This window comes from Gracilinanus agilis, chromosome 1 (assembly GCF_016433145.1).
Source record: "Gracilinanus agilis isolate LMUSP501 chromosome 1, AgileGrace, whole genome shotgun sequence".
Lineage (NCBI taxonomy): Eukaryota > Metazoa > Chordata > Mammalia > Didelphimorphia > Didelphidae > Gracilinanus > Gracilinanus agilis.
In genome coordinates, this window is record NC_058130.1 from 790,528,899 (window position 1) to 790,556,678 (window position 27,780).

A 27,780-nucleotide genomic window follows, 5' to 3' on the forward strand; every position below is an offset into this window, starting at 1 on the left:
TAATAAACTGGAGGAATTCCATGCAAATTGGAGAGACCTCCAGGAAGTGATGCAGAGCGAAAGGAGCAGAGCCAGAAGAACATTGTACACAGAGACTGATATACTATGGTAAAATCAAATATAATGGGCTCCTGTACCAGCAGCACTGCAATGACACAAGACAGCTCTGAGGGATTTATGGTAAAGATGCTACCCACATTCAGAGGAAGGACTGCAGGAGAGGAAACATATAAGATAAACAATTGCTTGAATGCATGGACTGAGGCGGACATGAATGGGAAATAGACCCTGAACAAGGACACTTGTTACAACCAGTGGAAATGTGCGTTGGCCATGGGTGGGGGGTAAGTGGGGGGTGAAGGGGAAAGTAGGGGCATAAAGTATGTAAACAGATTAAAAACGAATATTAATAAATGTCTAATAAACCCCCCCCCAAAAAAAACTTTCAAGTACCAGAGGGAAAAAAAAAAAGATCAAATAAGATCAGATTTGTAAAGTGCTTAACACATTATCTGGCATATAGTAAGTTCTATTTAGTAGTTAGTTTTTGTTAGTAGTTGCTTTAATTAGTGCTATTATAATTTGTAATACTAATAATATTACCCATTCAGATTCAGTTTCTCTTCCTTAAATCATTATCCCATCAATTTTCAAAATTTAGCTAAAATTGCTCCATCTAATACTAACCCATAATAGTACATTCCCAGGCTTGAGGGCTCTATTGCCATCTTTCTGTTTGGATGAATCTCTTCCACCTGAGATGACCTCTTTCAATTCCACTTTCATCTAAATTTTCTTCTGAAGCATTCATGCAATTAAAATCCTTACACCCTTTGAACCTCTCTATCTTCATCTTAGTATTCATATACATTACTTAGGATCACAGATTTAGGCCTGGAACAGACCCTATATGTCATCTGTATCATTAATTTCATTGTCAAAATGAGGAAATAAAGGACTATAGAAATTAGCTGACTTGGCCAAGGTCATTAAGAAAGAAAGTAGCAGAGACAGTATCTGGACTCCTGTCCTCTACCCCCTCTTCTTTTCACTTAGGCCTGTGTTGTTTAACCTATGGCAAGCAAAAGAGAGGGTGCTGTTCCCCTCCCCCTCTCCACAGATACTGAGATCATTTATCACATCACCCACTCCTCTGCCCAGCATCCCAATGGGAGAACTTTCTCCCTCCCCTGTCTGGGGTAGGGGGTGGCTCACATGCATCATGAAGATTGTAGTTTGGGTACTCTGTCTCTAAAAGGTTCACCATCATTCTCTTAGGTCATCTAGTCTAATTCTATCATTTATATAAATGTGGAGAAACTGAGACCCAGGAAAATTATTTTTCACCCAGGGAGACACAACTTATAAATATGTTAAATGGGATGGAAAAAGTTTTCCTATCTCCAGGTTCACTGATCTATTCACTATGCCATAATACAGAAGAAAAAATACTGACTTGTCTCAGGGAACCCAGGTTGAGATCCCAACTCTGATACTTCCTTTGAGACTTTGATCAAGTCACATAAACACCTTAGGCCTCAGTTCCCTGTTTGGTCAAATAAGGGAATTCAACTAAATGGTTCATGAGATTCCTTCCAGCTCTAGATTTATTGATCCTACATATTCATCCAGGTGATGCTCATCCCCATTCCACAGTATACAACACTTGAGAGTGACTTGAGAATCAAATAGAATAAAACTAAATCAGTGCTTCTTGGGGCTCCATGCCTTATTACTCTATCAACAATGTTCCCATGACTTACATGTGAAGTTAAGAGCCCTATAGCCATACCATTCTTTTATGCTTTAATTCCTTTTCTTTAATGAAGGTCATTTCAAATACTTACTAATTTGTTTTGAAACCTCCCCCTCTGGGCACAGAGAACAGTCAAAGCAGCAGATGGGCTCTCCCTCTCTTGGAAGTTTCCTGAATCCAGGGCCACAGCTATTAGTACACACAGCATGGGGAGCCTGAACAGGGGTAAGAAAAAGAAGTAGGCTGTAACAACAGATGGTAAATTAGATTATTGTTATTCTTCTGGGGACAAAGAATTCTTATTTTGTAGAACAGCAATGGGTGAGAATATGCAATAGGGTGCCCATATACTATATTTAAGAGATCTAATTTTTATCCCCATTTATCAGTTAGCTATGTGATTGACTGAATTATTACTCTACCTTGGGTTTCAGATTCTTCTTCTGAAAAAGAGACTGTTCAATTCAAAGATCCCTTTGAGTTATAACCTTATGTAATTACATATGTAATCTTGTTCACTGTAACAACTTTCTTGTTGAAATCATGGCAGGCTATTGACCTAAAATATCCACATTTCATGTCCATATAAGAGGAAAGGCACGTAGAGTTAAAGTGTGTGATGGAATTGATTTTTCAATAGAAAGCAACAGCAAATCCCACAGTAACTGGTAAATACAATTTGGTAAGTCAAATTGTTTTGAAGATGTTCTGAAATGTAATTAATTTTACAAACTCAATCAGTGAAACTTATTGTTCAGATTCATTAGACAGAACTTCAGGATGACTGAATGACTTTGCTTAAGCTAAAGTCAAGTGAATGGATGCTTTAACATAAGGTAGCAGATGAAAAATTGCACAATTTGGGAATATCAGCTTGATTAATGACTTGCTATTTATTCCTGAAATTTTTTTGGAAGGAATGAGAGACAGGCATCATAGGAAGCTTTTCTCTATAGAATCTGAATATGCATCAATAAATAAAAATAGGTAGCAGTTATGCAAATTTTCAAAATCCAAAAAGCACTTTATGTAGAAGATATAATCAATGTTTCTGACCTTTGACTCAAACCAGCCCCACACTATGGCTTCCTTAGAAATGGTGAAATCCAGACCAACTGGAGCACTGGGGATAAATTGTCCTACTTTCACCAGAAGTTCAGTATCATTTATGAAAATCAAATAGTTCATAATGTCATATTGAGCCTCAGAACTTCTTGTGTCATCCAGAAACACTTCCTCACCAGCACTGTTGTTAAACTGGATGTTCCTCAGAAAGGAATGGAGCTGAAAGAGAGGAAAAATATCATTCATTTCCTGGTGTCTGAGGGCAGGGCTATTACCAAACCAGGACCTATTGGCTAACTGGCAATCCTTGGACTTATGATCTAAATTTTGTGCTCTTGTTGGGTGGGATAATAAACATCCTGGTTCCTGGGTGAGGGGGGGAACACATCTAGAAAGTTAATACTGTACTGTTGTGGCATGCTTTCTTGCTGTTAATACCAACAACCAAGAATTTTTTCATTTATAGTAGTAAATGTTCAATAGATATTGATCAAAATGATTGCATTGTCAGAAGATGGTGGAATAGGTCAAATGACTTCACTCTCCAATTTCTCCTACACATAGTTAAAATACTGTCTCTTAGTGAACTTTAAAGTAGCAAGAATAGTTAGGTGTCTGAGAGAAAGAATTGTTCAACATAAGGGAAATTGGGAAGAAGCTGAGGAGGTTCTGGGTGGAAATCTAACAACTGAATAAACACATTGCAGATCCCAGGGCCTACCTACACTTATTAGATAATGTATTAAGTTGTGACTGTGGAAGAAAAGGAGTGAATATACACGTCAGTAGGACTGGAGGGAGACAAGAATCCTGGGAGACTGAATTTCCTGATTATGGCTCCAAGACAGAAGAGTAAGAAGATTGTTATGGTGGCCTCTGGAGAAACTCTAGGAGGTAAGAACATTGAAAGTGATAGGCAACTTCCTCGTTAAGATGGCAGCAGAGTAGAAGCAGCATGCTTAACCTCCCCTAACCCACATATACATGACTCCTCAATAGGACACAAAAACCAAATCCAAATGAATGAAGGGATCCCACAACAGGGCACAGCATTGAAAGTACATGGAGTTCCGGGTTAAGATGGCAGCAGAGTAAGAAGCAGCTCTTAACCTCTCCTGACCGAAACACACAAAACTCCTCAAGGGGACATAAAAACAAGTCCAGACGAACGGAGGAACCCCACAACAGGGCACAGCGTGGAAGGTACGTGGAATCGAGACATTTCCAGGCTATAAAGGGCTCTCACTCAATCGCGGGCTGAGCAACCGCCCCACCCCCACCCCATCCACACTCATCTATAGCTCCGAACCCAGCTAAAAAGAAATAGAGCAAGTTTGGGGCACCCATCGAGTCATCAGCAGCTCCGGGACCTGTTCCTGAGAGCAGCAAGACTTAGGACCCCATTAAGTCAAAAACGCACGCGAAATCTGAGCGCGCTGGAGCAGGACGCTGGGCGCAGAGTGCCGGCTGAGCAGAGGCGTGGGTGGAGGCAGACACAGCCAGGAACTAAAGCCTAAGTGGGGAACCAGTGCAGACGGGTATACGACTGTGGAAGCAGCGCCCTGAGACTTGTAAAGAAACCTCCAGCAGAGGATCAATCAAGAGGGCCCACCAGGGGGCTTGACCTTGGAAAAAACCAGAACTCAGACCTCAGGAGCCAATAGATCGTGAACAGACACTGAGCGTGAGGATAAATCTGAGAAGCTGCTGGGCTAATGATGGCTACTCAGCCTCAGGAAGTTCAGAAGAGAGAGAGAAAGAATAATAACAAGAAAAAGAAATCTTTAACACTCGACAGCTTTTACACAGAGAAAATCCAGACAACCGAGCAAACAGAGGAGGAGAACAAACAAGCATCCGGACCCTCCTCAAATAAGGAAAACTCCTCACAAGCTATGGAAGAGTTCAAAACTGAGATTTTGAGGAAAATGGTAACATAAGAATTAATAAATAAACAAGAGGAAGAAAAAATTTTGAGATGTAAAATGAAAATTTTAAATACATGAAATTAAAAAAAGATTTGGTACAAATAAAGATAATGTAGCCAAGTTTAGAAGGAAAGCAGTAATTTGGAGAAATTTTTATACACAGTTTTTTCAAATACAGGTCTCATTTTTAAAAAACAATAACAAAGAATGTTGTCAAATATATAGGAATATGAGCCATTCCGCAATTGATGAATGGTCAAAAATATGATCACAGTTTTTAAATGAAGAAATCAAAGCTATATAGAACTATATAAAATGCTCTAAGTCATAATTAAATAGTAAATGCTAAACAAAGTAACTCTGAGATACCGTTATTGACGTACCAGATTGGTTAAAACATAAAAATGGGAAATGACAAATGAAAGGAATGTGGAAAAATTGGGACACATACACTGTTGGTGGAACTGTGAACTGATCCAATAATTTTTTAGAACAATCTGGATTTATGCTCAAAGTGTTACAAACATGTGTATACATTTTTTCCAGTAACAATACTGTTATTTCCTAAGGTGATCACAGGGAAAAATAGAACCAATTTATTCTAAAATATTTATAGGCAGTCCTCTTTGTAATGGCAACGAACTGGAAATTGAAGAGATGCGCAACAATTGGGGAAGGGCTAAACAAGTTATGGCATATGATCGTGATGGAATATTACTGTGAGGTGAGAAATGGTGATAGAAAAGACCTACATGAAATTAAGAAGTGAAATGATCAGAACCAAGAGGATATTATTATATAGCAACAAAAATATTATTTCACAAATGATGTGTATGTCCACCTCCAAGCAAAGAACTGGTAAATTGAAATTTGTAAGACAGATTTCTATATACACAAACATGTAAACATTTATACAGTTTAATAAATAAATAAACATTTATATAGATTACATCTGGGATGGATCCAGAGACTTTGTATATTCTGAGCCATATCAGGTCATTTCTTGTTTCTTGGGGACAAGGCGTCTAGTTTGTTTGAAAGAGAAATGACAATTTTTTTCTGACCTTCTATTTTAATTGTAGGAATGATACTATAGCAACTGTGCATACTAACAATTTGAAATATATCCTAGTGATTTCATGTTGAAATGCAATTTTTGAAAAAGAAAAAATTTAAAAGAAAGAAATGACCATGATATTTCATCTTACTTCCTTCACACAGTATATTGCAACTAACCTTTCTTTTTTGCTATGACCTGAACCCTACATTACATCTCATCTCTCCCTGTTTTGCATGGACCATTTCCACATAAAATGTACTCATTTCGCCTTTTAAATAAATAAATTTAGACTAAACTGTTACCTCATTTATTTATATTTATTCTAAAATATTTACATGTAAACATTTTTTTCTGAAAAAATAATTAGCTCCTTGAGAACAGAGACTCATTAATTTTTATTTTTGTGTCTCTGTTGCTTAGCACATAATATTGTCTGATAAATTCTTGTTAATGGATTTTACAATCCCTAGTGTGGAAACATTAAACATTTTTTGTTCAACTGTGTTATAAGGAAAAGACGAGTTTAGGTTTGCAGAACACAGTGGCATGAGACTAGCGAAAGAGAGAATTCTGGAAACTTGGAAAAGGAGGTTAAGCTGAAAAAACCTCATGGACTGTTAGGCTGTCTGTTTCTCTCTGGATTTGATCCTGGAGGGTGTGGATGTCAAGTTCTCGGAATTTGACTCAATCCTGTGTTATTGCTGTGTTGCTGATTTGGTGCTATGGGTCCTGAAGAAGATCTGAGGAAGCTGTCTCTGTCCTGTGTCATCTGCAATTGTCTGTAAGATAAGATCCAAGTCCATCTGGGCTTAGGATCTGTCCCTGGATCCCTGCCTGATCTGGTATTTGCCAGTTATCTCCCATAACACCAAGAGGGTTAGGGCAAACTAGATATACAGGGACTGGGATTACAATTTAGTAGGTCAGGGAGTTAATATAGGACCTTAACTCTAAGAAGATCCTTCATGCGAAGATTCAAGTTTTGGGGTACTTTGGTTAGTAATCCCACTGTTAAGATTTCCCTTTACCCTCTAAACCTTTCCCTACTTTAATAAAATATACTCCCACTACCGTGTTTTGTTATCTTTGTATTGGTCCCAGATCAGGCTCTGCCTGAACGGGGTTGTATTGGTATTCCCAAACCATAGTTAACATCCTGATACTGGCTCTATCCTAACCATCTGGTCCAATCCCAGTAGCACCCTATTACAACTGAAAACATTAAGAAATTACAGTTCTGTGATTTAACGATTCTTTCCAAACTTATTCTCTATTTGAATATATATACAAGCCAAGAACAAAGATCAGGGTTCTAGGAAATATATCACAAGTGATAATCAAAATTAACTCTTTTCTAGATTGGATCATTGCATTTCCACTCTTCTGAAATGAGTTGTGCCAAGTGGTGCCAAGACCCACCTAAAGGTAGTGTCTTCTTTTTAATAGGAACCATTGACTAAGTTATAAAAATCAACTTTTTAACTTTAAAAAAACACTTCACAATCTGACTCCAACTTATCTTTCCTGCCTTCTTGGACATAAGTCCTTTTGCACTCTGCTTTCCAGTCAACTGGGGCTCCCCTGGGATCTTCACAAAAGATCCTTTGTCTCCCATCTCTAGACACTTTTTCTACTTGCCTTACCCTCTCCATGCCTGGAATGCACACCCTGCTTTCCTCTTCAATATAAAATCCCTTGCTTCATGCTACAACTTCCTCACCTCCTCCTCCAGAGCACCTTTGGTGATTTCTTCCCATCCAAACTATCACTTAGTAACTACTTAATTACATTACCTTATAGAGGTTATTACACTCTTTTTTATTATATCTGTAGCATCTAGCACAGGGCTTGACACATATTAAGCCCTCAATAAATATTGTGAGTTTATTAGGAAACTAAGATTATGTTATAGACAAATTGCAAACTTCATTGGGGGAGGAAGCATCTACATCAACAACATGACAGTTCCTTCATGCATTGCTATATACCAGTACCTACCACAGTGACTGGCACATTGTAGGCCCTTAGTACTACCTGCCATGGCTGAAGAGCCCAGATTTCTCCATGTCTTACAGATCCTCTCTTTGATGTCACCAGAAGCATTTCATGGAGGGCCCTGGCCACAGCATGCACCGCATTGTAGATGGTATAACTCAGACCAGACATAGTCATGTCAAAGATGTGCAGAGGCAGAGCCTCCAAGGAGGCATTTGGTGAGCACGTGTTTTGCCCCTGATTTTCAAGTTTCTCTTGATCCTTGAAAGCTGAGCACCAGAACTCCTTAAGTAAAATGTCCTCTGGATATTGGACAGGATTCACTGTCCTAAGAAAGCTCTTGAAACCAGGTATCTCATTTGACATGTGTGAAAATGAAAGTGCTCCATGGAAAGCGTAGCCATCATTTCTTTGGGGTCTCATGGTGATGTCCCAATGAGAAGTGGTGATCCACACTTTCCCAAGGTAGACATGAATAGGCTGTGAATATCTAAGGATCATGAGTGAATCTGTGTCACCATGAATGATGATGACTTTGACTGAGGATTCTAAAATACGTATTATGAACATATCCTGAGATTCACTGTGTCGTCTCTCACTAACAAGGATCTTTTCTGTGAAGGCCAGACAGATGCCATTCTTGACCATGTCCCCTCTTAAGTTCCAGAAGAATTCCTCACCTCTCATATCATCTGTGGTTGCCAGGCCTACCCACGTCCATTCAAAATGTAGCATTAGTTGGACCATACCACGGGACAGAAAGGAGTCCCTGTGGGCCAGCTGGTAGAGAGAAGGAAACTGGGCTTTGTCACTCAGGAGAGAATCAAAAGGTCCAAAGCTGATCTGTATTTGAAAGAAACATGAGGCATTTTGGTTTCTGCACTTTTGATATTGTTTAGGAAATTTCAGTGAAGTAAAAACTATTAATAAACTAACTTGTTTTAGAAGAATAATAATGGACATAAGAATTATCCCAGATCTAGAGACAGGAAGTCCAACATTCAACTTTGAGCTTAGACAATTCCTACCGTGTGACCCTGGGCAAATTACTTAACCCCCATTGCCTAGCCCTTATTGCTCTTCTACCTTGGAATCAATACACACATTAATTCGAAGATGAAAGATAAGAGTTTTTATTTTAAAAAAACAACAAAGAATTATCAGCTTATATTTCACTGATATCTAAATTAATTTACCTATTCATTTTCAAATTACCAAAATATTCCTTCATATGTGTGGGAAAATTATAATTAAATTTACCTAGTAGAACAAAATATCAATAATATGAAAGGAAACTATGAAAAAATTAAAGATTTTTTAAATTAAAATTTAATTTAATTTAATTTAATCTAATTAACTTAAATTTAAATTTAAAATTAAATAAAAGATTTGAAGACAAAATTAAGAAGAACTTAGCATTACCAGATCTTAAGGTCTACTACAAAGCTGTAATCATTGAAACAATCTGGTATTGTATCAAAAATACAGGTTGGTCAATGGAACAGAGAAGCTACACAAATTACTGAAGTAAATGACCACATTAGCTATTTGAGAAACCTAAAGACCCCAGTGATTAGTAGTAAGAGCTCACTATTAACGACAAAACTGCTAAGGAAACTGAAAAACAAACTTATTTTCAGTTTTCTTAGCAGTTTTAAAATTACATATTTAAGCAGATTTTAAACTATATATCAAGATAATCTACAAATAAATAAACAATAGATATTAAAAATAACAAAAAACAAATTTGAGGATCAAAGAGAAAAATTGCTTTCACATTTATGGATAGGAAAAGAATTCATGACCAAGCAGAGGATGGTGAGGATAACAGAAAATAAAATGACAATTTTGATTACATAAAATTAAAGTTTTGATGAAACAAAACCAAGTTATATGAAATTAGAAGCATAATGGGTAATTGGGGGAAAATACTTGAAATAAGTTTGAGAAAAGTTCAATTTTCAAGATACTTTAGGAATAGATTCACTTTTTTACCAATAATAATTTCTCAACTGATAAATAATTAAAGCATACAAACATGTAGTTGTCATAGGATGAAACCCTGAGTTGTGAGAAATAATTATTTAACTCAAGCATCATTAGAGAAACATAAATTAAAGTAACAATGAGGTTCCATGTCATGCTTACCTGATCAGCAAAGTGAACAATGAAACTAAATGTTAAATGTTGGGAAAACTGTGAAAACTGACATGTTATTGCACAGATGATGGCACCGAGGAATGTTTTAGCTATTCTTGAAAACAGTTTGGAAATGTACTTCAAAAGTTATAAAATAATGAACACTCTTTGAGTCAATTACAAGGCTACTAGACATATACTGAAAAGGGATCAAAAATGATTCATTTTTAGAATGCTATTTATAGCCATTCTTTTTTCGATGGCAAAGAACTGTAGACTCAGAGAATCCTCATCAGTTAGAGAATAACTGAACAAGTTATAGTATGTAAATGTGATGGAATATTATAGTTTTGAAATAAATGGTGAATGAAATATTTTCAGAAAAAGCAGGGAAGACTTGTATGAACTGAGGCAAAATGAAGTGCAAATAACAAAAAAAATGCATGGTAACAGAAGTATTACAATGATGATGTACCATGAAAGATTTAATGACTGATCAATACAATGATCAGCCACAACTCTGAATGACTCATGGTGAAATATGGTATCCACTTTTAGGAACAGAGCTGATGAACTCAGTGTAGAGATTAAAGTATATTTTATTCTATTTCTCCCCCCAATACATAACTAATGCAGAAATTTCTCTTGCATTTATATATATTTCAAAAGGTTTTTTGCCTTCTGAAAGGGCAAGGGAGGCAGAAGATAAAGTGATAAATTGAAATTTAAAATAAAATAAATTTAAATTAAAAATAAAATTAAACTAATTGTTCAAGTAGTATACTTTGACATGAAAGAGAGGGAAAGGTGACAGGTGGTTTGTTAGCAATTATTTTGAATCAGCCCAAGGACTTTAGGTGAGCATAAGTTCCAAATCTTCAAGTGATATCTTGACATAGTCTTTAAGATAGTATTATTTAACAGGTATGAAAGATTTGAAATTTAATTTCTTTGTATCTGTTTTTTATTTACCTATATAAATCTTTTTTAATAGGTGAATCCCTTAAAGTAGGAATAATTTAAAGCTTGCATAATATCAAGGATATGAAATTGTATGAGAGGAAAAGGTCTTACGTGAACTTGAGCAGTTTAGAGATAGTGCAATAGTTCTAAAGTGCAATGTTGTTAAACTATGTCATTCACATGTCAAACTATATATATATAGTGATCCTGGAAGAGTCACAGTGAGTGAATACAGGAAGGGAGTCACCAGAGCACTCCCAAATTCCCCACCCCACACCCAAAAATTTTAAAATAATACTCCAAATTGAATTCTAGAGAGGTAGAATTAATGAAGATTAGGAATTAAACAATTTTACCTCATAGGACATTTTTAGAAGTTGTCAGGAAAAGGTCTGTCTTTCTGGGGTGAGAGTGTGATGTAGTGCAACACAGGTCATTTCCCATCAAGCCAACAGTAGGTATTAGGCAGTGGCCCTTTCAGAAAATTCAGCTTATAGACAGAAAGGGGATGGAACAACTGATCAGAATAAGATTACAGAGGAACCATTACTGACACTTTTTGCAGGATTCAAGTTTCATAGCCCATATGTGTATCTTGGGCAGAGTCCCATTAGCATGATGATCATTAGCATTGAAGCACTTGTTGACAGATAATATCAAGGACCATGTTGACAATTCCAGGGTGGAAAAGTGTGCTTATGGTCACTCATGACTTAGATCCCAGGCCAGGAACAGAAACCACATCTTTCCTTATATATGCCACCTTGGAAGAATAAAAAATTTACAGACCCCCCAAAATTATCTCTGAATATAGCAGCATAAATAACTTGAAGCTGGGGACAGTGCCTCTTCATTCCCCTTTGAGACTGAGATAGATATCTTAACAGATAAAAGTGGCAAAAAAAATCAATGAAGAAAATAACTGTAATAGTGATTCATATTGAATCAATCAACTTGAAAAAGAGAATTAGCCATATAGCAAAAAAAGTTAAAAATACATTAAAATCCACTAAAGTGAAGACCTTTTTAAAAATAGAACCTCCCGAATGCAAAATAAAAAAGATGTATAAAAATTCAAATTCTAAAGGAGGTACAAAAGCTCACTGAAGAAAATAGTTCCATAAAAATTTGAATGGATCAATAGAAGTATATGACTCCATGAAACGTAAGAAACAATAAAATCATGTCAAAAGAATGACACAAGAAAAGAAAATCTGAAATACTTTATTGGAAAAACACATTGCAAAAATGAATATAATAATTCAGGGGAAACATGGATATTTGACAAAATGGAGGATTTTCAAGCATTCAAGCATTTCTCATGAAAAGAACAAAGTTAAAGACAAATTTGACTTTAAATACAAGACTTGAGAAAAGCATAAAAAGGCAAACAAGAAAAAAATTATAAGGGATTCAATAAAGTTAATTGGTTTACATTTCCACATGAGAAAATTATGCTTATTATCAAGAACTTTATTATTATTAGGGCAAGTGGAATAAGTCCACATAGATAGAGGGTATGAATGTGATTTGATTGTGATGGGATAATTAAAACAATAAAAACATGTAAAAGAGGAAGGTACTGGCAGAAGGTGAAAGGATTTTTGGAATGTGGTAAATAATTTCATTTAAAAGAGGTGCAAAAGGAAGAACTTTTATGGTGAAGGGGAATATGAGAATGAACAATATTTGAACATTATTCTCATCAGAATTGTCTCAAAGAAGGAATACTATATATAGTCTACTGAGTATAGAAATCTATCTTGCTTTACAAAGAAATAATAAGGGAGGTGGATGAGAGAAGAGGGGCATGATAGAAGGGAAAGCAGACAGAGGGCCTGGTGTTAGGGAACAAAACAGTTTTTTAAGAAACAGGATAAAAGGAGAAACAGACAAAGAAAGAGGGAGAGAGATACAGAGACAGAGAGACAAAGAAGTAGACAGTAAGCCAGAGACAGAGAAAGGGAAGAAGTGGATAAAAGTCTTGAATCTTATAACATGTTTGTAAGAAATACACCTGAAGCATACAGAGTAAAAATAAGGGGTTGGAACAGAATTCCATATACTTCATGCAAAATTAAAAAGAGCAAGGCTAGCAATCATGATTTCAAACAAAGCAACAGTAAAAATGTATCTAATTAAAAGATATAAAAGAAAGCTATATCTTAATTAAAGCTATCATAGACAAAGAATTAATTTTATTGCTAAATATATACATACCAAATGAAATAGCATCCAGAGTTTTAAAGCAGTTAAATTAGTTACTGGAGAAAATATTAAAACAAAAACAGCGGGGTTAAGAGAAGAAAAAAACTAATGGAATTACAATTGTCAATGAGGAAACAAAGCTATTATTCTTTGCAGATGATATATTATAATTGGAGAATCCTAAAAATCAACTAAAATATAGTTATCCCTTCTGTGTCACAACTTTCTCCTTTGCAGTTTTGATTTTTTGAAGCTCATCAAAAGGAATTAATTGAGAATTTGAGGGTAGTCTTTTAAAGTCCCATGTGATACATGAAAACCAGCAAATGACACAGGAAAAGTTTGGAAATGTATTTTTACTTAATATTGACATACATACAGCCCTATTATCAAATACTTAATGCTAAATTTACAATAAAGTACTGTAAAAACCCAATAAAAGAAAAATAAAAAATTATTTGGTACAAAGGGAGAGTCAAAAAATTTTACATGGATTTTCTAGATTGTGGGTTCACTCCTAGCTCCTGTGGAAAGGATATCAATACTAGTAGAAATAACAAATAATTTTTGCAGTCACAGAATGCAAAATAAAATCACCAGCATTTCTGTATATTTGTAGTAGAGCTGAATACCAAGAGATAGAAAAAGAAATTTCATTTAAAATAACTGTAGACAAATTAAAATACTTGGATTTCTAACTGCCAAGATAAAACCACGAACTATGTGGTCATAATAACAAAATACTTTCAAAAGAAACAAAGTCATATCTAGAAAACTGGAAATATTAATTATTTTGGTAGGCCAAGAAAAAAATAACAATTCTAGTTAATTTTTCCCATGCCATAGCAATCAAACTCCAAAAGCATTTTTTAAAAAGCTAGAAAATGTTACAAAGAAAAGTCATCTGGAAGAACCAAAGTTAGCAATATCTAGCATATCAATGAGAAAAAATGTGAAAGAAGATGGCCTAGTAATAACAGATCTCAAATTACATTACAGAGTGGAAATCATCAAACCATCCTACTATTGGCTATAAGATAGAGTGGTGGATCAGTGGGATAGAAGAAGTACACCATAGCTAGTCATTAATGACAACAGTAGTTTAGTGTTAATAAACTCAAAGATCCAAGTTTTTGGAATAAGAACTCCTTATTTGGCAAAAATTTCTGGGAGGCAGTTTGGTAGAAACTAAGCATAGAAACATTCAAACCATCTCCCTAGATAAGGTCAAAAATGATTAAGACATAAAGGGTGATATTATAAGAAAATTAGAGGAACATGGAATATTGTACATAGGAGATGTTTGGATAAAATGATATTTATCACAAAAGAAAAGATAGTATTACAGATTATAAGGTGGATAATTTTATTACATTCAATAAAACAGGGTTTGCAGAAAGAAAACCAAGTAATTCAAGATTACAAGGAAAGCAGAATGCTGGAGGAAATTTTTCTGGCATGTTTCTGTAATAAAGACCTCATTTCTTAAATATATAGAGAAAAGAATAACATTTATGAGAATATGAGCAATTCCCTAATTGATAAATGATCAGAGGTTATGAACAAGTTTTCAAGAAGAAGAAATCAAAGCCATCTAAAGTTACAAGAAAAAATGTTCCAATTTACTCTTGATTAAAGAAATGCAAATGAAAATAACTCTAATATACCATCTCATTGGTTAATATGACAGAAAAGGAAAATAATAAATGTTATATGGAATGTGGGAAATTTGGGATACTGTTGGTGAAATTTCAATGGATCTAACCATTCTGGAAAACAATTTGGAACCCAAACCTCATACTCTTTGATCTAGCAATATCACCACTAGGTCTATATTCTAAGGATATTTTTTAAAAGAAAATGACCTGGGCATACAAAAATATTTATAGAAGCTCTTTGTGTTGTGCCAAAGAATTGGAAATTGAAGGGATATCCATCACATAAGGAAAGGCTGATCAAGTCCTAATATATGATTATGATGGAGTAGTATTGTGCTATAAGAAAAAATGAACATGATGCTTTCAGGAAAACCTGGATTTACATGACCTGATTCAAAACAAAATTAGCAGAACCTGGAGGACATTGCACACAATGACAGCAGTATTGTATCATGATCAACTGTGAATTACTTAGCTCTTATCAACAATACAAAGATCCAAGACAATTCAGAAGTTTTTATGATGAAAAAATGCTATCCAACTGAAGAGAAAGAAATGATGAAGTTTGAATGCAGATAAAAACTAGCTTTTTAAAAATTTCTTTATTTTTCTTTTTTTTGCATTGTGACTAATGTATAAAAATATTTTTCATGACTGTACATGTGTAATTTATATCAATTGTTTGCTTTCTCCAGAAGGAGGTAGGGGAAGAAGGGAATGAATTTGGAATTCAAAATTGATAAAAGAAATGTAAAAAAATGCTTTAACATGTAAATGGAAAAAATAAATATAAAAATTATTTTAAATAGAGCTCGCTGCTTCCCTATCCCCAGACTCCTTTTTCTCTAGATTTTCATTTTGCTTTCAAAGTCAGCCACTTACTTCTCCCTGTGACCCATGTTTCTAACCTCATAGTCATCCTTGACTAGCTCCTCTCCACTAATCTCTCTCTATTCAATTAGTGGCCAATTCTTCTCCCTTCTACCTCTATGGAATTTCAGATCTATTTATCCAGTCCTTACCTCTCCCGTGAACTCTAGTTTTGCATCTCCCATTGACTATTAGACATCATGAACTAGATGTCTCATATACATATTAAACTCCATAGGTCCCAAACTGAACTAATTATTCCTCACCCCCTGTCACTTTCTGAAACCCTCTTCCTAATTTGCCTGCTACTGTCAATGGCACTACTTCCTCCTAGTTACCAAGGTTTAACCTACATGTCATTTTGGATTCCTCACTCTCTCAATCCTCCTCGTCCAATATCTGATCTAATGTATTTTCAAGTCCTGTCAATTGTAACATTGTAATATTTTCTGTATATTTTCTACTGACACTGCCAGCACCCTAAAACAGATGCTCATCCCCTCACATTCAAACTATTTCATTGGCTTGTCTGGCTGCCTCAGGTCTCTAGTCACTCAAATCCACCCTCTACTAAGCTTCCAAAGTAGTCTTCCAGAATATAGGTCTGACTGTACCAATGTCCCTCTCTGTTATCACTAAGGTCAAAAAAAATTATTTGGATTTTAATGCACTTTACAACCTGTTCCCTTCCTACAATTCTAGTTTTCTTTCATTTTTTCCACTCTGCATACTCTACATTGACTGATTTTCTTTTGCCTCACTCTTCTTTCTGCCCTGATCATAAGGATCCCACCCCAAATTCTTCCCTTGTGCCTTTTCCCTGACTGGCTGCCCTATCTGCAATGATCTTCCTTCTCTCTACCTCCCAGTTTTTAAGTTCTTTTCTCATCTAAAATCTCACCTTCTATAAAAGGCCTTTGCTGGTCTCATTTAAAGCTCTTTCCTCCCTCATGAGGTGATCTCCAGCACACCCCATATATACCTTATATGGACCTAGCTGTCTGCATGTTGTATGCCCTGTTGGATTGTCATCTCACTGAATGCAGGTACTGTTTTGTGTTTTGTATCTCCAGTGACTAGTATGCATCAAGCACTTAAATGCTCCTTTTTTGTCCCTTTCTTTCTATTAACATGGCCAGCACCTAGTTCAGATGCTCATCACTTCTCATCTGGACCACTGAAATGGCCTTCTAATTAATCAACTTGCTTCCTACTTCTCTCTTCTGCAATGTACAGTGTGGTTTGTTGAACCAGGTGCATAGCTATAAGCTGGGGCATTCAGGCTCTCATCTTAGCTCTGCTACAAAGGAACTGCTTGGCTTTAGGAATATTGCTGCCTATATGGATCTCAGGATCTTCTGTAGTGTAATAGGTAGCTCGCTCTAGCTTATCTTTAGGAACCATAGGCATGCCAGATGTTATAAATTCTTTCATCAGTTTATAGTCTTGTAGTTACTGAAGGACAGCTGAACTATTCCCAAGACTGAGTGATGTTAGCAAAGCACAGAAGATGGATGACTCAGTATTCCTCACCTGTGGAACCTTGTAGAGCTCAACCAGGGTTCCCATCTGGATAGACAGAGCTGATGTGGCTCCTCCAATGAGAGCCACAGGCTGGTCCTGACCCAAGCAGTTATAGTTAGGGATGAGCTGGCCCTGCCCAGACAGACATTGCAGGGAGCTCTCCAAAGTTCTCTCATCGCTGTGGTAGGCATTATAGATATGGAATCCAAGAGAAGTATTAGGTAAAAGATCGGGGTCCCTGTTGATCTCCTCCACAGCAAATACTAGAGCCAGAACCTGCTGGTAATTTCTGTGCATCCACCTGAGGGGCAGAGAGTAAAAAACCAAGAACAACATTTTCAAAGAAAATCTATCAAAATAAATTGCTGAGATTAAAATTATCTTGAGAGACTGATTTTGGGGAAGAATGTCAGTTTATTAATTGTCAGCATCATAACCAATAAAGTGACAGATCATTGGTCCTCTCAGAGGATCAAAGATATCAATGGACCTCTAGATAAGTGTACAAATAGAATTTTAGGAGCTCATTATTCATCCCCCCCCCTTGAAGACATGTCTAATTGGGAAATAATTGGGAGATGATCACTCAAACTATTATTCCTTCCTTATCCCCATTCTATGGAAGTCATGTACACAGGAAAAGAACCCTTCTTCTTTTCATTTATTAACCAAGTTCTATTAAAAATGAAGCCATTCTTTGGATTTCCTAAAGATATAGAAAATGTAAAAAGCAGCACACTGAGGAGAATCTCTGATCCAGTCCTCAGATACAGAAATAGTAATTCTTTTTAATATACAAGGATTAATTCTAATCCAGAGCCCTGATGTAGGAATTAATATAGTATATGACAAATACATTCTCATGATTCTTCCTCTGCTTCTTAGGGAAACTGGGTCTCAGTTTTCCCAATAAAGTACATCAAATATGATGACTAAGCATTACATGGAAGGTCTAACTATGATGCTCAAGTGTTTCTCAATGTAATATTTAAAAGTGATTGATAGCTGAATTGACAGGTAGACATTAAGGGGGCACTTCTCTTCTGAGAAAGAGGCTTACAAACAAAGAAAATAATGATGCAAAGGAGAGATCTGAATGGAATAGGTGACCCAACCCTCACTGTCAGGTCTGCTATGTCCAAGGACTGAAAGTTTCATGATATAAATGCTTGATTTCTGGGGTCATCTTCTATTGCTGTCATCTAGTCAGGCCATATGGAGTCATGGTAGTCCCCAGAACTTTCTCTGCCAGATCTGCTCTCTCATGGTCTAGGTCACTGGTAACATTTTTAAAAAAATTGATTAAAAAATAGATCTTGATGTAAAGGGGGATTTGACATAGTCACTACTATTGTATATCACAAATAGTTAGATCAGATGGTGAGACATAACTCCAATTCTAATTTTATTCATGTAAAGGAGATCAAATTATGAACCTCTGCACTAAAGAATTTACTTCTATCTGAACAAGATACTTGCTTTGGAAAACTGCCAGTATCAGACTGAAAGGAAATTTGTTAAAATTATGATAATGTAAGCTATGGAACTAGCTTTTCTAGTAAAAATTTTTATATATAACTGATTTTTGCAACTTAGTATTAGATCATACTCAGTGCCTTAGAAACAATTAAAAACATTTGACATATATAATCATCTGATCTTTTCAACTTTCTTCAAAAACTTTCATTTCTATTATCTCACTTGCATCATTTATTCTCTTTATTCACTTTAATGATCTTCTCTCCTATTATTTATTATTATGTATTACTGTTTATTATTTGTTATTATTTATTATTCACTTTTATTCTGAATCTTCCCTCAAAAGAGTGAGATTCTGTTAAGGATCTTATCCTATTCAATACTCATAGGTGACATGTGGCTTCTATGCCTGTTAGATGATAACATATATTAATTCAATCAAAATGTGTTTTACTCTTTACATTGTAACAATAGACTTGGGATGGGATTTATAAAAAGCTGGACAATTATCCTCATCAAATAAGTTATCTGTAGTCAAACAAAATCATTTTCTAAATATGCTCTATTTTGATACTAGATATTGCACTCATATAGAGTAATGTTCTTAGATTTTCCTCTATACTCTTTGTAAGCTCGTTGCATTAAGGAATACATCCCAATCAGAAGCATTAGTATTGCAAACAATAACAAGTCAAGATATCACTTAGAAAAATCACAAGATGATCATAAATCATTTTTCTATAAGATAAATGATTGCACACAGATCTTCTAACTCAAATTGGAAAAAATATTTCTGATGTAAACTTATTAATCAGTGAGATTATATTGTGGCTTGTAGGCTCCTAGATCATTGCCTAGCTATAGTGCCCTGAGATATTTGAAGGAGTTTAAATTAATAATAGATAACAAAGCCAAATGCTTGTCTATTTGATTGCATCCAAGGATATTAAAAGAATTATAATTTCAAGTTGAACACCTTTGATTCTATATACTAATAGCATAGATATTTCAGCTTTAAAATAAAAAATAAAGATTTACTATAGTGTTCATATATTTCACTGATCAGTGTCCTGATTAAGAGGAACTTGCTATAAGAGAAAAAGGAATGGACAAAATGCACACAGCAGCAAAATCAATCCTTCTGACCTATTTGAATTCATGTATGAATCATGAAGGCTTATCATGAAGCTGCAAGAAATCACAAATTCACTTGGGTGCCTTATTTTTTAAGATGGAGAAATCAAGTCAAAGGAATCCTATGTTCACCTTCACAACATAATTTTCTCAATCATCCTACACACAGGCCTCAGACTGCAGGAAAACACAGCTATTCTCTTAAATGAAGGTCACAAACTAATACCTGAAATCACAGCTTAGATCAAAATTCTCCAAAACAATGCCCTCCAGACCAACTTTTTCTCAAAAGCAAAATCTCCATAATTTATTTCTTGGGATCAGATTATGGTTATTTTCTTCATGTCTCAATGTCAGTCAGAATTTACTAGTGATCTGTTATAAAAATAATTACAATATAAACTTTCATATATTAAAATTTTTATTATTATTATTAAATTATTATTTTATGTATAATATTAATATATATTAATATATTGGCTTATATATTATATATAAGAATATATACTGTTTATATATAATATTAAATATTATCAAAAATGCAGCTCTAGTAAATTCCAGTTATTAACAAATACAATTACATGATATTCCAAATGATCTGAAATTAAAATTTACTTATCATAAAGATTTAGCTATAAAATTCCTTACTTTAACAGGGAAAAAACTTTATTTTTTAAAACACTTACCTAAGGGCTAGGCAAAGGAGGGTTAAGTGACTTGCCCAGGGCCACACAGCTGGGAAGTGTCTGAGGCCAGATTTGAACCTAGGATCTCCCAACTCTAGACTAGGCTCTCAATCCACTGAGCCACCCAGCTGCCCCCAAAACTTAACTCTTTAAGCATGATAATCCAGAGTTTCAAAACACTGTCAAAAGGCCTAATAACAGGACTAACAAATAAAGATCTGAGAGGAACCTACTATGCCTTTTCGACAGTAAGTCATTAAACATTATTAATATTTCTTTAACTTAAAACAAAAACATACCTAATAAAACAAATGTCTATTAAACATAGACATTCACAATCTACCAAAATTCAGATTACAATAGGAAGCAACTTAACAGCCCATCTGAAGTGCTAAAATATAAGACAAAATTTTAACATACTCAATATTACAGATTTAAAACATGAAATTTATACTTAATCAGCTGGCAATAATTCAATGAGGAAATATTTCCACATATTCTTTAACATTTTCACAAACATACCAAATATTTCAAAAGCTAACAAAGAGTAAGCATGTCATAATTTCCACTTGAAGAGTTCTAGAATGTAAAAAAATACATTTATCATTTCCACAGATAGACATAAATAGTCAAATAATTTGAGAATAAATTTAATTCTTCAAAATTAGAATTTAGAATCAGAATGATATAGAATATCATAACACATATTCAATAGGGCAAATAAAATTAAATCACAACTTTTTCAAATATATGTATGATTTCTTTGAAAAGTTTGGTTCATAATGTATCAACATCTGGAATAAAGGGAAATAGCTTTTATCATTATATTTTACAAGAGTTTTCCAAATTATCAGTTATCATAATTATCAATTATCATAAGAAAATTTTAATAATTTAAAATATGAAACAAAAAAACAAATTTTCAAATGATCTTACATAGCAGTACTTTATCACACTTAAAAGTCTGTATAAAGTTATAACTTAGACATTTTAGGGAAACCATCAGCTTCTTAGACTCTTCAAATTTAGATACCACTCAAAGGCCTAATTTTTTCTGAGTTCATTGAAACAATTCTTGTTCCCACCCATAGTGCCAAAAGAGGCTGCCAGAGGCAAAGAAAATTATAAAACAAATTAAGGTAATATTAGTTCAGACAGGTTTTTTTTTAATTAAAAGAGACATACAAACCAATTTCCCAACAGACTATTTTCCTAAGCCACCCATTTTGTCACATAATCAGCACCATATTCACCCCTCTCCCAAGCTGGATATTTTGGGGGAGATTTTGAGAATTTGAAAATCCAGATTATGAATGTATCTTTTCTACTTTGCCTGCAGCAGATTGTAGATTTCTAGGTAGTGTGGCTAAATTGTTAGCGTTCAAAACTGGATTCAACACAATCCAGTATAGCATTTTTCAATACCATGAATTATCACATGAATGTTAAGCTAAGAAGTGTGCAAACTGAGTCAATCTTCAATTCAAAATAGACAATTTACTTATCTGAAATACAGCACTAAGGTTGCTCCAATCCAACCTGGTCCAAATGATATCACAAAGAATTTTCAAATAAAAAATACCTAGTCTTTTATTCTATTAAAAATTATTATTAAATTTTACAGTAGTCTAATCACTTTAAAGCTAATCTCAGCTGATCTAAGACAGAAATTCAAAATAGCTATTGGTCAAACCAAATCAAGATTTTAGAACTGCTAACATAACTTTCTCCTCTATTTGCATTGGAATCACATCCAAAATTCTCATATCATAATTTAGAGATTTTTTCCAATGGGAAATTTTTATCAACACATTTAAATATAATCAATTTTCTATGTTCATCTACGGAAAGTGAGAATTTACTATTCTCAACTCCCCTTCTGATTCAGTTAAGAACAAGGCCCAAAGATTCCTATGTTGGGGGGACACATGAGAACACTCTGGGAGGATTTCATGGCTCCCTGGCACCTGAATGATATTTGCTTCTTGTCCCATATGACTCTTGATGTCCGGAAGACTGACCAAGTCTGACCAATCAGAGAGACCCCCAAAAATGATTTTATAGAGGATATAAGTTTGAGTTCCAAGGAAAGCTTCAGTCTCTTTTGCACTGGTATCATGGTGATGTGGGATAACTTTAAGGTAAAACCCTGAATCTGGACAGGTTGTCCTTGTCAAGAATGACAGACTCCAAGAATTAGCTTAAAAATAAAAGAGATTTATTAATTCGAATGTAAGTCAAATGTTAAGACAAATAGGATGCTTGAGGATGGCAGAGTGGGTGGAATGCTGCCTCCTAGAGTTGACATGTTCTGGACTTTATATACCCTTCCAACAAACAGTGCCTCTGTGACTAGAGATGGGATGATGACAGTGTGTTACTGGGTCTCTGGTACCTGAGATGGGTCATGTGGTTATGTCCTATGCCTCAAAGTCAAAAGGGGGTGAACTATAAATCAGATATCTGTGATATAAAATAGATGCTTAACAGGAGCAGACTGGAAGGTGTCTGTCTGTGCTCATCAAGAATGAGGTGAGAGAGGGGACAGCTGGGTGGCTCAGTGGATTGAGGGCCAGGCCTAGAGACTGAAGGTCCTAGATTCAAATCTGGATTCAGACACTTCCCCTCTGTGTGACCCTGAGCAAGTCACTTGACCCCCATTGCCTAGCCCTTATAAATCTTCTGCCTTGGAACCAATACACAGTATTGATTCCAAGATGGAAGGTGAGGGTTTAAAAAAAAAAAGAATGAGGAGAGAGTTCAGAGGGGATCTTCCTCTTAGCTCACAGTCACCTTCCCAGCACTACATGAATATAAGGGAAAATGAGTCTTTTATATATTCTTTGCCTAGGATGCAATCTGAGGTTTTGGGGTGTCTAGAGGAAGCCATACCCCTATATCACTGGTGAGAAGAGGCAGCTAAGAAAGTGCAGCTGTTAAGCTCTGGGGCTCCTGAAGTCTGCATACAAAACTGGTGCTGATATAGGGGCACAGATTTTCCCTGAACACCCAAAAACCCCATATGTATCCCAGGCCAAAGAGTGCATAAGGAATTCCTTTTTCCTTGTATCATTGCAGTACTGGCTGAAGGAAGGTGACCTTGAGCAACAAAAACTCATATGATAAGAAGGGGTTTCTGGGACAGACACTCTTTTTGGTCTCTCCCCTAACGTTTTTTATAAGCACAGATATGCACTTCCCAGTTTGCTTCTCATAAGCATCCCTTTGTATCTCAGATGTCTAATTATCCCCTGAACTGCACAACCCACCCTCCTTTTTTCTTGGAGGCATAGCACATCCCCGCATCCTCCCCATTTCTGGTCACATAGTTCCTATTGTCAAAAGGGTAAAAGAATCCATAACCTTGTCTCTTCTAGGAGGCAGACCCTTACCTTCACCTACCTCTCTGTCATTCCACTTGCCTTCAACTTAATAAATTTATCTATTTTTAAAGATAATCATTAGAGCCTGTCATTCTTGAGGGAGCACCCTTCCTGGCCAAGGTTTTTCTCAGGCTCTCCTACAACAGTGCAGCCTGTAGGGGAAGAAAGCTTCTAAAGGAAGCCACATGTTGGCCACATGTGACTGGTGCCTTTTCTTTCTCTGATCCTTTATTATTTAATAAATAGTTATAAATTAAGATAAAATTTTCAGAGAATTTTAATTTTTACAAGAGCATTAAACAAAGTACAAAACAAAGATTTTCCCACATTTTACAAATCAACTTAAAAATCAAATAGACACACGGGGCAGGGGGGGGAACAAATAGACACATGAATAGTTCTTAATAAAATAAATTGCTTTTTAGCAATTTGCAATGATACTATTTGCAAATGCAAAATAGTAAAAGTCAAATTAACAAAATATAATCTCACTAGCTTAAGTATTATAAATTTCAAAAGTAAATAACAGGAGATGGCTAGATTGCTCAGTGGATTCAAAGCTAGGCCTGGGGATGGGAAGTCCTAGATTCAAATCTGAACCCAGACATTTCCTAGCTGTGAGATCTTAAGCAAGTCACTTAACCTCCATTGTCCAGCCTTTATCACTCTTCTCCCTGGGAATCAATACTTAGTATTGATTCTAAGACAGATGGTAATAATTTTTTTAAAAGTAAACAAAACAAATATGTAGCCAATATGTAGCAAATTTTCAACTGAAATCATTACAGATTTTATGTCAGATATTATAATACAATTCCTAGGCCTTAAAAACTCAAACAACTTTAACTTAATGCAGGATAAGGATTTCTTAAAGAGTCTCAACTTAGTCTCAGTAATCTACATAGCAAATTTGACAAGACTGGAGTAACAGAAATCCAACTATAGTGTTTCCAGAGCTCCAAGAAAGTTACTCTTGGTTTCCTTTATCCAGGATACCCCTGAGGTGAGGGAATTGAAAAGAAAAGCAGAAAGATGAGTTTGTAGCAGCATTCAAAGCTAAGAGTTAGAAGGTTTGGAGAGAGAAAGCCTACAATCCTCACTTTCTTTCTCAGATTGAGAGCACCCAGAGACTCATCTAGGTGGAAGTCAGAACCTTGGGAAAGGCTTTGAAATGTAAATTGTCTTTATTTCTAGCCAGGCAAAGGACAAAAGCTGACTCAGTGAAAGGTCAAAGACAAAGCCAACTCTCCGGGAACTAGCAGTCTAATGGGGGAGAAAACCAGCAAATACCTATATACAAGCAAACTCTATACAAAATAAATTGGATGCAATCAATACATTCTAGGCATAGAGACTAATTAAGAGGTTCTTGAAGTAGACCTTGAAGATGTGATTAGGGAAGTATTCAACACCCCTCTTCTGTCTACTTACATTTCTTAACCCTGGGACCCACAAACTATTTCATCACTACACTACTAGGGTAGAAATATCCATAGAGAAGGATCTGGATTTGGAAAGCCAAAACTCTGATTCCTAGGTCAAGATTCTTGTTCATTTCTTTCTTGATTTGGCAAATCTACCCATTAAAGCCCTGTTGTATTATGCCAGTTTCCTGGTAGCAGCAAAATCAGAGCAAAACTTTAAAAGAGACTGAGCTGTCTGTGCAACATAAGGACTGAGCATAAGAGCAGATGCTAATGTGAAGCCTCCTCCAAACCCTGGGAAGTAGGCACTATTTTACAAGGGAAGAAGTGGAGACCCAGAAAGGTCAATAATAGCTATAATAATAGCTAGTATTTGTATTGTTTGGAAAGCACTTTAAATACATTATCTTATTCAAGCCTCAAAAAGACTCTGGGAGGAAAGTGCTGTTATTCTTTCCTTTTTATAGGAGAGGAAACTGATGCCAGTAGAGATTAATGTTGTTCTTTGAAGTTTACAAAATACTTTCCATATACAATCAAAGGGTGGTGGAATCATAGAGCTAGAGCTGGTAAGGATCCCATCAAAGAAATAATTTTAGAGACAACAGGATGGAGCCCCTTCTCTCAGGACCTTTTGTAATCATCATAGGAAAAAGAGCCCTTTATGATACACCCAGTCAAGTACTTACTTGTAATCCCTACAGCCTTTGTCAGGATGACTTCTAAATAGTCCTGCTCCTCTGATATTGCCCACTTCTACTGAATACAGGGTGAGAAAGCTCCCAATCACCAAGTCTCCATCCCTAGAGAGGCTGGGACTGGTTTTTGAGAAACAATGTAGTTTCTCAGCCTTGTGTGCAGAACATGAGAGCTGTGGAAGCATTACCAGGACAGTAATCATCTGGAAAAGCTTTCTCTGAATGGCAGCCAACATCATTCTGAACATTAGTCAAAGTCCCAAACCTGGGGTAGGGATGGCCAAGCAATAGCTAGCACTAGCACAAGGGCACCTGCTTGGATTTTGTTCTAATGAGGATCTCTGAGTGCTAAGACCTATTCTGTATGTCTAAGGAATCCCAAATAAACATAAGACAGCTCTGTGTTTGGGGCAGTGATGGAAGGAAATTATTTAAGCATCACTGGCTCTTTCCCCCTTAGTGCTCTTGTTTTTGAGAGTGGACAAGTGTCTGGCTTTTCTCTCACATCAACTCCAATTTTTAGGTAGGGTGTCTCTGGGGACTATCTTGGCCTAAGGCATTTCAGGATCTGTACCTGAGTTCAAGGGGAAGATTAAAATAGAAGTAAAAAAATATGTTTTTGAATCTCCTTCCCTGTTCCTGGCAGAGCTCCTGGGATCAAAGAAACTTTGTTTCTTAAGATGCTTATTTTCTCTATTTGTAATGTTTCCTCCTCTTGAAATAATGACGCAGGTGTGTCCTTGAATCAGCAATAGGCTTTGGGGATTCCAGGGCTGATTCATGCTGTTCTATCTGTTAGAATTCTCTCTCAGGTGATTCTGGGCTCTAAGCAAGTCAGAATGAGGTGATAAGAAGGTGATAAGATCACAAACTCTCAATGATGGCAGGCCAACAACCTATCAGACTTATGGTCTTAATATAGTCATGCTCATCTAAAAATAATAATAATAATATGCCTTACTCTTAAGGCTTACAAAGCACTGAATGTATTATCTCATTTGGTCATCATAACAACCTTGTGAAGTGGTTGTTATTATTATGCCCCTTTTATGAGTGAAGAAACAATTACAAAGTTAGTACCTGAGCAAAATGTGAACTTGCGTTCTCCTGACTCCAGGTAGAATGCTATTATCCATACAACTTGTCTGTCTCTTGTTCTAACCTTGGACTATCTGAACTACCCTGTTATAATGGAGATCCAGAGCATTCCTTTCTAGTTTTAATCCTTGGCCATGAATTACTTACAAGACTCTTTCCCTTCCCATCTCAACTACCTGTCACAATAATTGAATATTTGAGACATATAACAGAATATGAGAGATTAAAGAGTTCTTTGAAGTCTTCAGTTCAAGCCCATATTCAGGGACAGAAACCTCCCTTCAAAATAGTTCCTCTTTACACCTAAAATTTATACTGACCTTGACACTCCATTATTACACAAGTGATTGTCCTTAAGAAGTGACAAATCTTTGAGGATTTGAGTTATAAGGGATTTTAAGAGGCATTTCTACTAACCCATAGTTCAAAGGGAATTCTAGTTTCACAACTCCTTGTAATCTCAATCTCCACTTAGAGTCTTAGGGGTAGAGGCCTTGCCACCTCTTTAGACAGTTCATTCCATTCTGGATCAGTCTTGACTGTTAGGACGTTTTATTCATGTCATGCTGAAATCTGCATCTCTGCCACCTTGATCCATTCTTCCTCTTCATCCTTTTCCTGGCCAATTATGGAATACTTAGAAACACATTATGCCTACTCTACCAAAATATATTCTCTTCCAGCCTGAACATTTCATGTTACTTCAATCAGT

General features: G+C 35.7%; 1 protein-coding gene across 1 annotated transcript in view; it reads right to left on the bottom strand.

Annotated features, from left to right (window-relative positions):
- Positions 1-26,233, bottom strand: part of LOC123246040 (vomeronasal type-2 receptor 26-like) — a 33,982-nt gene extending 7,749 nt beyond the window's left edge. Inside the window, exons 1-5 of the mRNA XM_044674996.1 lie at positions 25,962-26,233; positions 17,176-17,467; positions 7,844-8,647; positions 2,813-3,040; positions 1,848-1,971 (exon numbers count right to left, since the gene is read on the bottom strand). Coding sequence (XP_044530931.1) covers positions 1,848-1,971; positions 2,813-3,040; positions 7,844-8,647; positions 17,176-17,467; positions 25,962-26,218 — 1,705 coding nt within the window. The 5' untranslated portion in view covers positions 26,219-26,233. The remainder of the gene's footprint in view (positions 1-1,847; positions 1,972-2,812; positions 3,041-7,843; positions 8,648-17,175; positions 17,468-25,961) is intronic.
- Positions 26,234-27,780: the final 1,547 nt, after the last annotated feature.